Here is a 12,180-nt window from a genome sequence, read left to right as displayed (position 1 = left end):
TCCTGTACCCTTTTATTTCAGGCAACTAGTATATATTGGAGTTCTGAAGAAAAAAAATACTGTGCATTGCCTGGGAGTCCAGGTGCAGGGGTGTGTGTGCACCCACAGGCGTCAGTGGGTGTATGTGTCCGCCTTGCTCGACTCCACCCTCTGACAGCTACTGTGTTAGAGCCCATCCTTTTTTCCTGTTGTTTGAGTGACGTGTGCCAGAGAAACGGTTCCTTGACTCCGGTAGTAGCGAACTTCAGAGGTGCCTCAAGGGGCACAGTATTGAGCCAGCCTGGCTGGAGAAGACTTTGAGACTTTTCAGGGAGGAGGTTTACAGCTGACTTCAAGATCCGGAGTAAATTGGCAACAGAAACCATGGCAGCAGTGTCTCTGCTCCTTTTAGTGGATAGGTTTGTATACTGAACTGTGGGGGTGGAAGGGATGACCTTTTGAGAGGTGACTTCACGTAAGTGGCTAACCTTGCTTGGGACAAACCACTGCTGAAATGTGGAAAAAGTGAATACTTGAACACTTGTGGAGCAGCGCTATGAACTCATCACGCGGCAGTAGTTGCTGGCAGTTGTGTTACAGACTTCCTGTCTTTTTAGAAAGAGAATTGGACTGAACTAGATAAACTTTCTGCTTCGATGGTGATGTGGGACTTTGTTTAAAAGCATAAGCTTGAAAAAGCTGTAATAGATGCTGTATGGATAGGTTTGGCTTGATTACTTGTTATTGATGTGGTTCTAATATTTTTAATTTTTTTTCATTTGATTGAGGCTTCAGCCTGACCATGACAGCACACAAGGCTACATAAATACTGGCAATACATGAATGTGCAGTATGTGTATATGGCAACTATTCAGTAAGTTTATCTTAGCAGTGCTTATAGAACCAAAATGAAGTGGTTCTTAAGTTTTGTTAAAAAATAAGGTTTTCCTGACATTGCTGAACTTACCTATTCTGCCCAGGCAGCTGAGCAGATCAGTATACAGTAATAGTGCAGTATGTGTATGTTCAAGCAAAAGATTGTTCAGTCTCTCTCCTGTATCACAGAATGCTATTTGTATGTATGTAAACATTAACTCTGGAGTTAGAATTAAATTCTCTTCAGGCAAGTAATTCCTCTCCACAGCTCAATTAAAATAACAAGGTTAAACAGCTGTTTGGTGCCAAATATTGTTTTTAGAGGACTGTACAAAAGTTATTTTCTATTTGAAATGTGATTTCAATTTAACTTCTGTGCTTGGTTTTCCTAAAATAAGCAGCAGCAGCAGACACTCAGTGTAAAATAGTTAGCATGTTCAACAGGAATGCAAATGTAACCCATGACACTAATGGCTCCACACTAATGATACTGCAGACATGATGTATCATGTCAGATATTCCTGTTAATATCCCTGTAAATCAGCATGATGTGCTGTAATGGTTGTGAAGAGGACAATGAGACTGAGATAATAATCAGCATGTGATCTTTTCTTTCCAGGCATGTCAAGCCTTTTTACATTCAAGATCTCAAATTAATTTTTGTATTGTAAAACACTTGTAATTAAACTTTGAGATCTTTTACCCTAGGATTTCTGAGCTCATCTTTGGAGTGAAGATCTGTTTGGTTTTTTTGCAAATAGAGAATTTTTGCTCCTTGTTAACCTATATTTTCCATTAGGTAAGATCTCCTTAGGTTACCTTTAGAGTGGAATTTTTTTGGTGAATTATATTTGCTCAGAAGTGAGACTGCTTAGTACTTTTTTTGAAAATCCTAGGGAGCTGTGTAAGCATGGGAGGAAAGGAATTCCTTTTTGTGCTGTGGCAGCAGAAAAATAAAAGCTTTTGCTATGAATTATTTGCTCTGATATATGTATGGCAGAAATCATTACTTCCTTCTAAGGGAGCTGCATAAAGGGTCTACCTTCAGTCCAGAACTCTCAAGTAGTGGCTTTATCAGGACCCTGTGGTGTTGTCCTGATTTATTGCAAAGCTCTGCAGAAATCAGACCAGAGAACATTCCATAGTTGTTTTTTTTTTTCCTTAAGTTTTCTAAAATTAGGTGCAAAGGGAACAGCATCTCTTCTGCTCTTTCCATGCCAGCCCAACTGTCATGTGGTTTACCTTTGGCTTATTCCAGTCTGGGGCGGATCAGGGTTTAACAATGCTGTGTGTCCTCAGTCAAAGCAAGAACAGGTTGTAGTTTGCGATTCTACGTCTGATTGTGCCAGTTTGTGGCTTCTGATAATGTTATGCCTTTTGGGAGTTTTGAGACACTTTGGAATACATAAAGTGTGTGGACACCAGCAAAACACCAGGACTTAGGCACAGACAGAGAGCAGGGAAAAAGAGGAAAAGGAGAGTAAGTTGCTCTGTACGGAATGGGAATTGTATATTGACCATGCTTGGTGCTTTCAGTTCAATATGTATTTTAAATTAAAAAAAAAAAAATGAACTGGAAATCCCTGACATGGTACAAAAAGAGGAAGAGAGGCCTGGTACCCTAGAAGGTACAGTGGAAATCACACAGACAGAGAAGAGTGAGCTGAGCAAATGCTGTGCCATCTGCTAGATAAACTGTAGAACAGATTACTTATTATGATGCTCCCTCTAAAGGGAAAACAGATAGTTAGGATTGCGGAATTGAATTGAAAGCAAGTATGTGAGATTGACTTTTCAGGTTTAGTTCATCTTACACAGGCACTTGCAGCAGAGAGCTATTATACTTTATCATTCCAATTAATATTTATTTTGCTCTGAGGATAAAGACCTACTGCCACTCTTAAAATCCCTCAGAGGAGATTGGGGGGATTGTTGCTTGTATATACCTGTGCTAGCAACCCCTAATGTGGATAGATAGGGAGAGAAAATTACCTGTTAGTCCATTAATTTTCATGTTACTGCAGTGCTAATGAACTGTGGTGAAAGCCTTTTACTTGCAAAAGAGGATCTGAATGTGCACAGAACTGTCACACAGGTGTGCCTCCTTATGGGGCTCTTTCAGGTGTCCCTGATGCTAGAAGTTCTTGTTTTCTTTGAAGACAGTATGTAGTCTGGAATTTAGTTTGCTTGTTTCTGAAGTAGTAACAACCTGAAAGAAAACCTTTTGCAAGAACAGCCAGCCTGTCTTGCATTGTGTATCCTATTTACCTGCAGTGGCTTTGATGGTGTTATTCCTGTCATGTTTTCCTTTTTATTCTTAGATACATTTTAGAACTTGCTTGATATTTCTCCATTTTTTATATATGTTTAGTTAATCTCATGTCTGTCTCTCTTTACATTTTATTTCCCTGGTAGTTGTCTCAAATGATCCTATAAATCCATCATCTCAGGCTGTCTCACATACATGGTACAAACTTGGGCAGGGGTAAGAAGATAATTACATGCAGAGGCCCTTCAGGGTACTAAATGCTCAAACAGAATGGATTCCTTATATTGCCAAGGTGAAGGAATTGCTGGTGAAAAGAAAGCAAATTCAACTGAGATACCTTTCTTGGAAGTTTTTTTAATGATGGTCTCTTTTTCCCAGCACTAGCGGTTGTAGTGGCAGCAGTGTAGTCAAACTTGTTGATTAATGCTCTAGTTAGCTTATAAATCTCTAAGTAGCGTTAGAGCTGTAATGATGAGCTACAGGAGAGCTTCATAACACTGAAATGGAGTACGCTAGATATAGAGACAAAGCAAGTCTTTGATTTTGATCCAGTAGTTTACCTGCAGAATTACAGTTTCATGCTTTGAAAAAAGTGGAAAGAGGGAAAACATGGCAGTATGTTTCTACGTTTTCCATGCTGTTCTTTAGTGCTTTCCCTACAATTGTTTCCCCTACATCTTTATACTGTTTTTTTTATTTAGTGTGAGGTGGGGTAGGGGAAAGCTGAAAGGGATTTGTAGAAGTACAGTTACTGCTTAGCTTTGACATCAGTTGTTATTGACTTATGTGATTTCTGTACCTAAACACTTTGTTCTTATCTTTTAATATGATAATCTGTTCCTGGTTTGGATTTCAAGGTAACTGTACCCTTGTGATATAGAAGCATGTGATCATTTGTGTGAATATATGCATATTTAAGGATGGCAGTGCACCCTATTAACCTTATAATACATTCCAGCGCACTCTGATGTTTGCCTCGATTGTTTTTCTTGTATTAAACATTTCTCCTGTCCCAAGCAATATTATCTCTGTTGGTGTATTTATGATATCATTCATGTTAGCTGATCCAAAGTGGCCAGGAAAAACAACTTTTTAGTGTCCAGGTCGTTCCTATTGCAGATGTGTTTTCAGCCCTTTTAGAATGTGAAGCTCAATATAGTTTTATTTCCCAAACTGCCACACTTGATGAATAAGAAACAATCTGTACTTGGTGGGTCAACCCACTGGGCATCAAGGTGGTAACTGCAAGGAAAAGCAGTAATGCCAGGCTGGAAGCATATGTGGTATGAAGGTGCTATAGCTGCCTGCTCATTGAAGTAGCAAAAATGCTTTTGTCTCAGTGGAATTGTTTTTTTTCTTTTAAATGAGGGAGCAAAAGCCTATAGTCAGGTTCCCAGGAAAACCTACCACAAGGTGTGTAAATAGTTGAGCTAACCTGACATATTTGAATATTCACTGAACTAGACAGTAGGACAAAAGAAAATCTGTTACTTTAATAATCCAGACATGCCGTGGGTGTAGAATATCTGCTGTGCTCTTGGAGGAGCTGAGTGCTACCAAAAGCATGAAGACTGGTCTGTACTGTATGTCCAGTTTTGGAAAAACATAGTTGTAGTGAGAAGACACAAGTCTGGCATATCACTTTGTGATTAAAAACTAGCAACATCAATAAAAATAATTTGATTTTCAGTGGCTTTATGTCTAGCTTTATGACTGTTACTACAGTGTTTAAGCTGGTTAATTTGAGACATTTCAGAGAGACTTCAGAATTAATGTGTTTTGATAGCTGCCTTTAAGGTTATTCAGGAAAAATAATCTTTTATGAAAGCAGATCAAATACAGTAAAAGGCTACTATGCAACTTTTTGTGATTTTTGGTAGTAGTGTGTTGTAACAGGTGGGTGGAGAATGTTTATGCAGCAAGAGGTTTAGTGTCTTAGTCTTACTTTAAAAGAGTGAGGCTGAATGATCTAGAGGGAGGCTAAAAAAGAAGGCCACTTTTAGAAAGTTACAAATGAACTTTTTTTTATCTACTAAAAATTCTTATTTAACCAAGTCCATTGCCTAGTATGGTGATAATACTGCATGATGTACCTCTTGAGGATGGGAAACAGTGCCTGCCAGCACAACCACAAGAGGAGCTGGAATATGTGATTGGGATACATAAGGTTAGCAAATTGTCTAATCTTCTGTTTATTATAATTAATCAACCCTTTTTCTTAATCCAACTTTTTTTCTGTAGGAATTTGTTTGCCAGAAAGCAAAGTGCAAGATTGGAAAAACAAAATGATGTGGGATGGAAGTTGTTTGGAAGAGTACCTCTCAGAGAAAACTCGCAGAAAGATCCAAAGAAAATACAAAAGGTATTTGTTTAATTCTGTGTTAGGATTAGTGGTGAATGTAGAAACCAGTTAAGTTTATGATCTGTATATGACTGTGAAGCCTGTTTGTTTGATGAGTTGCGCACAATTTCTTGGACAGTATCAAAAAAGGTTCTTCATTGAAATTTTACTTCCGTTATAACAGTGCCATTCAAAGGAATGTGTTCTACATGGTCATTGCATTGAGTACTCCATGAAAACACATACCACTTTGGTATAAAGCATTTCATGTGAAGATTCAAAGTATATGAATGCGTATTTGGTTTTTATAATCAAGCTTAGTAGGTATTTTGAAAATCTTTCAAATTTCTTTATCTTGTTCTAGCTTTCACTGGGTTGTGGCCTTTGTGTCATAGACCCATCTATAACATGCTGTTTGAAGGGAAATTGTGTTCTGCTGGGCCTTGGCTTATATGTGCTTAAATAGTAATTAAAAATACATAAATTCAAGGCAGAGTGAATGTGGTAGAGTGCCAGAAACTTGTGTTGGAATGCTAGTTTCACCCATTCCTTGTTTTCTGAAGTATTTGCTGTTTGGAGTTGAAATTTTCCGTGTGTGGACCTTGATGAAAATTTGGTTACTGACTTGAAATGTTGGAACAATACAGTTCAGGATAAGTGAGTGGAATAAAATATTTTTTTTTTCCTTGTACAGTATAGTTCAAAAGGGAGTGTGTATTGAAATTGTTTATTGAAGTAGTTCCCTGAATAGAGAAAAACTTTGAAAGCATCAGAAGCACCAAAGTGTCGGTTTCTCCCTGGTTTCATTGCTGCTTAACTAGTTTTGACATTGGTTTTTATGTGTGTGTCTGTTGCTTATATTTGCCAGTAGTTCGATTCATGATTTATCAAATTTTAGCATCTGGTTTTGGGGGTGGGGGAAGGGGGTGAAGAGGTTATACAAAAATCTTTTCAGGCCTTCCTTAGTGTGTCATAAAAGAATAAAAAAAAATGCAGTGAAAACCGCTTTTCTCGTTCTTTGCATATCACTTCTCAAGCTATAGCATTACAACATTGTTGAGAACATAACATTTCAGAGGACTGGTTCTACTACAGATGAACCCAAGCACATATGCTAGTGAATCAAATAACCTTCCTTCCCAACGGGGAAAAAATCTTGTGAAATCCAACTATGTGGTCAGCAGTTCATGAGCTGCTCTTTCAGTGAGAAGAAAATATCCTCTTGCAATCTGTCTCACTTGATCTGGGATTTTTGGATTGCATATAGGCATTTTACGTGTTTGGGGCTTTTGTTGTATTTCATTCAGTTCTCACTTCGTTGTTCAGACCACTGTGGGAATAGGAAGGTTTGCATGGAGAGAGACCAGTAGGAACTTCAAAGCCAGCTGCTGTGTGTGAAATGAGAATGCTGATTGGAAGGACTGTGGTGCTTAATTTAGGGTAAAGTGCTCTGGAAATCCAGGTGTGTCATGTGACTGTTCTTAGCTGTAGCTAGGCTGTTAATGTAAGTGAAGTTGAAGCAGCTTTTTGAAGTTGTCACTATGATCAACCATTCAGACTTTACCTACAGCTTGTCTTGATACAATTAACAGTTCCAAAGTGTTCACCACAGATTTTTGATGACACAATTGAAGAGGCTTAATAATCACAGTACTCTGACACTTAGCAGTGTATTTTATTGTAGTCATCTGTTCTTTGATAAGTGGGTAAATTATTAACACTTTGTGGTTGTTGCTGGTACTATGAATATTTTTTCCTTTAGATCCAAACTATCTTACATCATGAGTATTCAGTGTTCCTAGAACATTACAGCTTTGAATGGTTGTATTAAATTTGTTAGAAAAAACTAGCTATTAAAGAATTATGTGGTATGGCATCCAACCACTAATGAGTTTCTGGGAAGACTGCAAGTCTGAAACAATTGTCTCCAATGCCTCTTGAATAACAATAACTAATCCTTCCTAATTTATTTGGTGCTTTCCTGAAGTTATTTTTGACATGTAGACTTTCTGAGACATGAGTAATGCTGTAAATAACTAATCGAGCCTCACCAGCACCCAAAAGCACATCGCGATTTAGGTTACCCCTCACAGGTTGCTTTGACAATGACAAAGTAGCGCTTGTGTTGCAGAGTTTTTTGCCCATTTAGAGGCATGCTTTTAGCCCTTTGATTTGTGCCTAAAGAACTTGCATATGTCTAAGTGGAGGAGGTGACAGCATATGGCTATTGGGATGATGTCTGTTGGCCAACAGCAGTTCCTTCTTCTTTCTCGAAAAAAGGGTACTAGGCCAGAAGAATAAATGCTCTGGCTCTGTTTCTACCTTGAGGTATGTATTTTATTTCCAAGGCCGGAAGAATAAGTGCTTGAAAGATCCTTATCTCATGTATTGAAGAATTTGGAGGTATGCAATGAAATGTGAGAGTTGGCAAAGCAGATGGCTTTGATCAAGGTAAATGGTTAGTGTCCTAGTAAATTATTTCACTGTCTGCACTTATTCCTGTGGGGCATGAAACAAGGTGCCTAAACTATTTCTTTTACAGGTGGCTGTTAATTGTCTGCACTTCATGTAGCCTTTACTTGAAATTCGGCTTGATTTTTTTTTTTTTAATTTATTTTTCTTTCCAGAAGTGCTGGGGCCTTCCTTAAAGCTCAGTGCAATGGGGGTTACACTTGCATTATATGAAATCCACTATAAACACTGGGTGCCCTGAGAAGCCGATAGTTTGGGAATGCAAAGTTGGTGACAGTTTTGGAGCTTGAGACTCCATATCTTGATCACCAGTGTTTCATGACTTGACTACCACACTGTCTTATGCAAAGAGATGTGGAAAACGTTGTGGAACACTCTTACATGAGCTTGTCAGTGTGGCAGCTGGGTCTTTAGGACTGTGCGGGGCGCTGCGAGGCCCTGAACAATGATGGCAATGTTGTAATTGTTAATTGAACGCTGTCAGCTCTATGTATTGAGTGAAGTGTGTAGAGCACACAGTCGGAGTGGAAAATGCCACCTAGACAGAAGGGAATAATTCAAAATCTAAGTATTCTTTTAATATAGCGTTGTGTGTAACTTCCTGTACACTTCAAGAAAACCAAACTGGAGGGAGAAAAGGGAGAGTCAGTTTTTTGGACATCATAGGAAATCAGCAGGATTTTGAACCCTGCTGTCTGTTGATCTCTTGAGCTAACATAGTGATTCGTAGCAGCAGTCACCTGTCATGAATTTCTGATTACATTACACAACTGGGCTTGTGCAGACTTGATGAGAAATAGTTAGATATTGCTCATGTACTGCTGGCCACATTTGTCATGGGTATTGCTTCCTTCCCATAGTACACTTTATTCCTTCCGTCTTCTCTATGTGCAGGATTATCCGACTTCATTCATAGGGTTCAGTGCTCTGACAGACTTATTTCTAACTTTTTGTGCTGCTGACATGATGTACAAAAGAACTGTGTGTTGGCATGCCCTTGTAACTAAGTTTTCATCACTCTGCCTCTTGGGTATTCATCTGGATTTGTACTGAAGAGATACTCGGTGCCCTGTTAAAGGGTTTCATGCCTATTTGCTGGTGGCAGAAAACTGACAGGCTTCTGAGAGTCTGTTACTTGAGATGCCTCAAGTTTGGGAAAGGGTGGAGATGTAGACTGTGCCATCTTTTTGAGCTTGACCCTCTCCTGTTCCAGTTCCTGCCACTGTTGGTGCTGGTACTTGAAACAGGAGTTGTTTATTGAGCAAGAGTCTTTCCATTCGCTGACTGCTCAGGCTTGACTTACTGATTCTTTTCAAGGAAAAAAACCCCAAACTTCTTCATACCATGGCATCCAGGTCTTCCTGCAAATTGTCTGCTCACAGTGATGTTATTGTCTATGTGGTAAAATACTCATCAGCCCATAGATTGTAGGAGACTCAACCTGCCTAACTGCAGAGGCTCTTGAGTAGTGTTTCTATTAGCAAAATCTTGGTCTAAGTGAATTCTGAAAGGCAGCTTAGAGGAAAGGTGATAAATTCTTCATCGTGTTTAGACTATCAAAAGTTCTTTGGATTATCTAAGATGCCACAAAATAGCCTAACCGTAGTAGTAGCTGTGATTATCAATTTCTGTTTGTATCAGTCCTCAAGTTTCACATACCTAGGGAAATCCATTTGATTGTACTGGCTTGGTATGAAGCTCTTTGTGCACAGGAACTAAGGTGACTGAGCCACCAAGCAATCCTTTCTCAAGTCAGCTGCTTTTGCTTCTGGACAGACATCAAAGAAATCCTTTGTGCCAGGTCACTAATTAGAGCCCTGTGACTATCCCATTAATTTGGCTGTAGACTCCTGTAGGGAGTTCGTTGGTATGTTCGTGGTTCCATCTTATTTATTATACAGAGGAAAGATTATTTTTTTTCCAGAAGGAGATGAACAAAGTTGACTGCAAACTTAAATGGCCTCTGAAAGATAAGGATGATGTGTTTGTGTGGACATTTTTTAAACTTATATAAAGGGAACAATCTTTAAAATGCATTCTTATTGTACATTGTTCTGATACTTTCCCCATAATAATCTCATCTGGGATTGAAAGAAATTGGCAAGAAAGAATGTAATTTTAAGATCTGTGCTTATGTAAAGTTGTGGTGGGTTGACCCTGGCTGGATGCCAGGTGCCCACCAAAGCTGCTCTATCGCTCCCCCTCCTCAACTGGACAGGGGGAGAAAATAAAACGAAAGGCTCGTAGGTCGAGATAAGGGCAGTTTAATAAAGCAGAAGCAAAGGTCGCGCACGAAAGCAAAGGAAAACAAAAGATTTTATTCTCTACTTCCCATCAGCAGGCGATGTTCGGCCACTTCCCGGGAAGCAGGGTTTCAGTACGCGTAGTGGTTGCTCCGGAAGACAAACGTAAACAAACGAATGCCCCCCCTTTCCTCCTCTTCCTCCCCCTAGCTCTTATACTGAGCAGACGTCATATGGTATGGAATATCCCTTTGGTCAGTTTGGGTCAGCTGTCCTGGATCTGTCCCCTCCCAAGATCTTGCCCACCCCCGGCCTACTGGTGGAGGGGGCAATGTTGGAGAGACAGCCTTGGGAGCACTGCTCAGCAGTAGCCAAAACGCTGGTGTGTTACCCACACCGTTTTAGCTACTAATACAGAGCACAGCACTACGAGGGCTGCTATGGGGAAAATTAACTCCATCTCAGCTAGACCCAATACAAAAGTACAAAAGAGGAAAAACAGTAATTGAACTGTGAAGTGGTTAAAAATTGATCTTAGAAAAACCAATTCTTATTTCCTTCCTGCCTTCTACTTGTAAAATAAATAAATGATGAAAATTCCAGACCCTCAAACTTCAGTTGCCATTCACAAGTTGAACGTTGTTATACCATGACTGAAGATGGCTGTACATATAGAACTGAGCCAGGCACAATATGTGAGGAGAAGTAGCATTTTTTTCCCTCTGACCAAAAGAATGGTCAGACAGGTTTTTGAGCATATAAGCCTTTTCTCAAGTCCTATAAAAACTCTTCTGACAGCACTCACTTGTTCAATTAGTGTATATACGACATAGCATCATACTCTATTTTGGCAATGTGGGAATTCAAATCACTCCAGCTAAGTTATTGTTTGTCCTACTTTTAATGCTGACATTATACATGAATATTAGTCTTTTGATGAAGAATCAATATTAGCATATGCTAAGGTTGGATTGCTTTGCATGGTCACGAAGAGCTTTTGTACAGTTTTTATCCAGTTAAATGTTTTAAAGCTTAAAAGCTGTCAGAAGAAGTAATCTCATCTGAGAAGCTGGGAGTGTGTTTACAATGGAGGTTTGCATGATTAATTTTTTGTATCAATTGTCTTCAGGAATCCTGCTTGAGCAGAACTGGTTATGTCAGTTGCTTTTGTAACTGATACGTGAAAATGCACTACAAGTAAGATGACAGTACTTCACTGAGAATAACCACTGAAGTTAAATTCTCTTCCCTTTCAACAGACTGTAGAGCTGAGCTAGGCTTTGCAGCCACTGTTTCTTTCAGGAACTCTTTTCAAGATCGGCAAGAAGAGCAGATGTAAATAGCATGTGTTTGCAACTTCTTCCTCCCCCCCCCCCCCCGTGGTTTTGTTAGTGAATGCTCTTGAAAAAGAAAGTCCTTTAAAAATTCAAGAAGAGGTAGCATTGTTCTTGCCATATCATTTGGTTGTCTCCTCTCATGCGATCAGTCTTCACAGAACTTGTTTGCAACTGGCCAGTCAAGATCTTGTGTATTAGGAGACTAATGTGTGTAGAGGAAAGTCAGATTTTAGCTATATCATAGAGACACGTTACAGCTGTCTTCCCCAAAGGAGCGGCTTAAATTGTCTCTTCTTTTTTTCTGTAATAGGAAAATCCATTTTTTAATCAGTAATTTTTTTCCCTTCCAAATGTGCTGTGACCCTATGAAGACTGTTCAATTTAACTTTATTTAACTTATATGAATTCCAGTAAGAGCTCGATGGAATGTCTTCATTTTCTTTGAGTTTCAATATGAGTAAAATTCAGCACATAGAACACTTGAGGCCTTTCAATAACAATCTTTACTCATAAATTCAGGTCTAAATATTTTATGATCTCATTTGCTGACATTCCGTATAAGAATATTTAGAATTTCTAATGGCAGTTTCTTAATAATAAAAAGTAGCTATGATTTTTAACTTAGGGATTGTCATTTTCCGAAACTTAGAAGGATTTCTATTC

General features: G+C 38.9%; 1 protein-coding gene across 2 annotated transcripts in view; it reads left to right on the top strand.

The window, feature by feature from the left end:
* Window positions 1–12,180, top strand: part of TBC1D14 (TBC1 domain family member 14) — a 76,913-nt gene that overhangs the window by 17,882 nt on the left and 46,851 nt on the right. For both annotated transcript variants that reach the window (XM_050895598.1, XM_050895599.1), the window contains one exon: window positions 5,366–5,486. In XM_050895598.1, the coding sequence (XP_050751555.1) occupies window positions 5,366–5,486 (121 nt within the window). The remainder of the gene's footprint in view (window positions 1–5,365; window positions 5,487–12,180) is intronic.

This window comes from Gymnogyps californianus, chromosome 4 (genome assembly GCF_018139145.2).
Source record: "Gymnogyps californianus isolate 813 chromosome 4, ASM1813914v2, whole genome shotgun sequence".
Classification (NCBI taxonomy): Eukaryota; Metazoa; Chordata; class Aves; order Accipitriformes; family Cathartidae; genus Gymnogyps; species Gymnogyps californianus.
The sequence above is the reverse complement of the archived record's forward strand: the minus strand, read 5'-3'. Positions and strand labels throughout refer to the sequence as shown.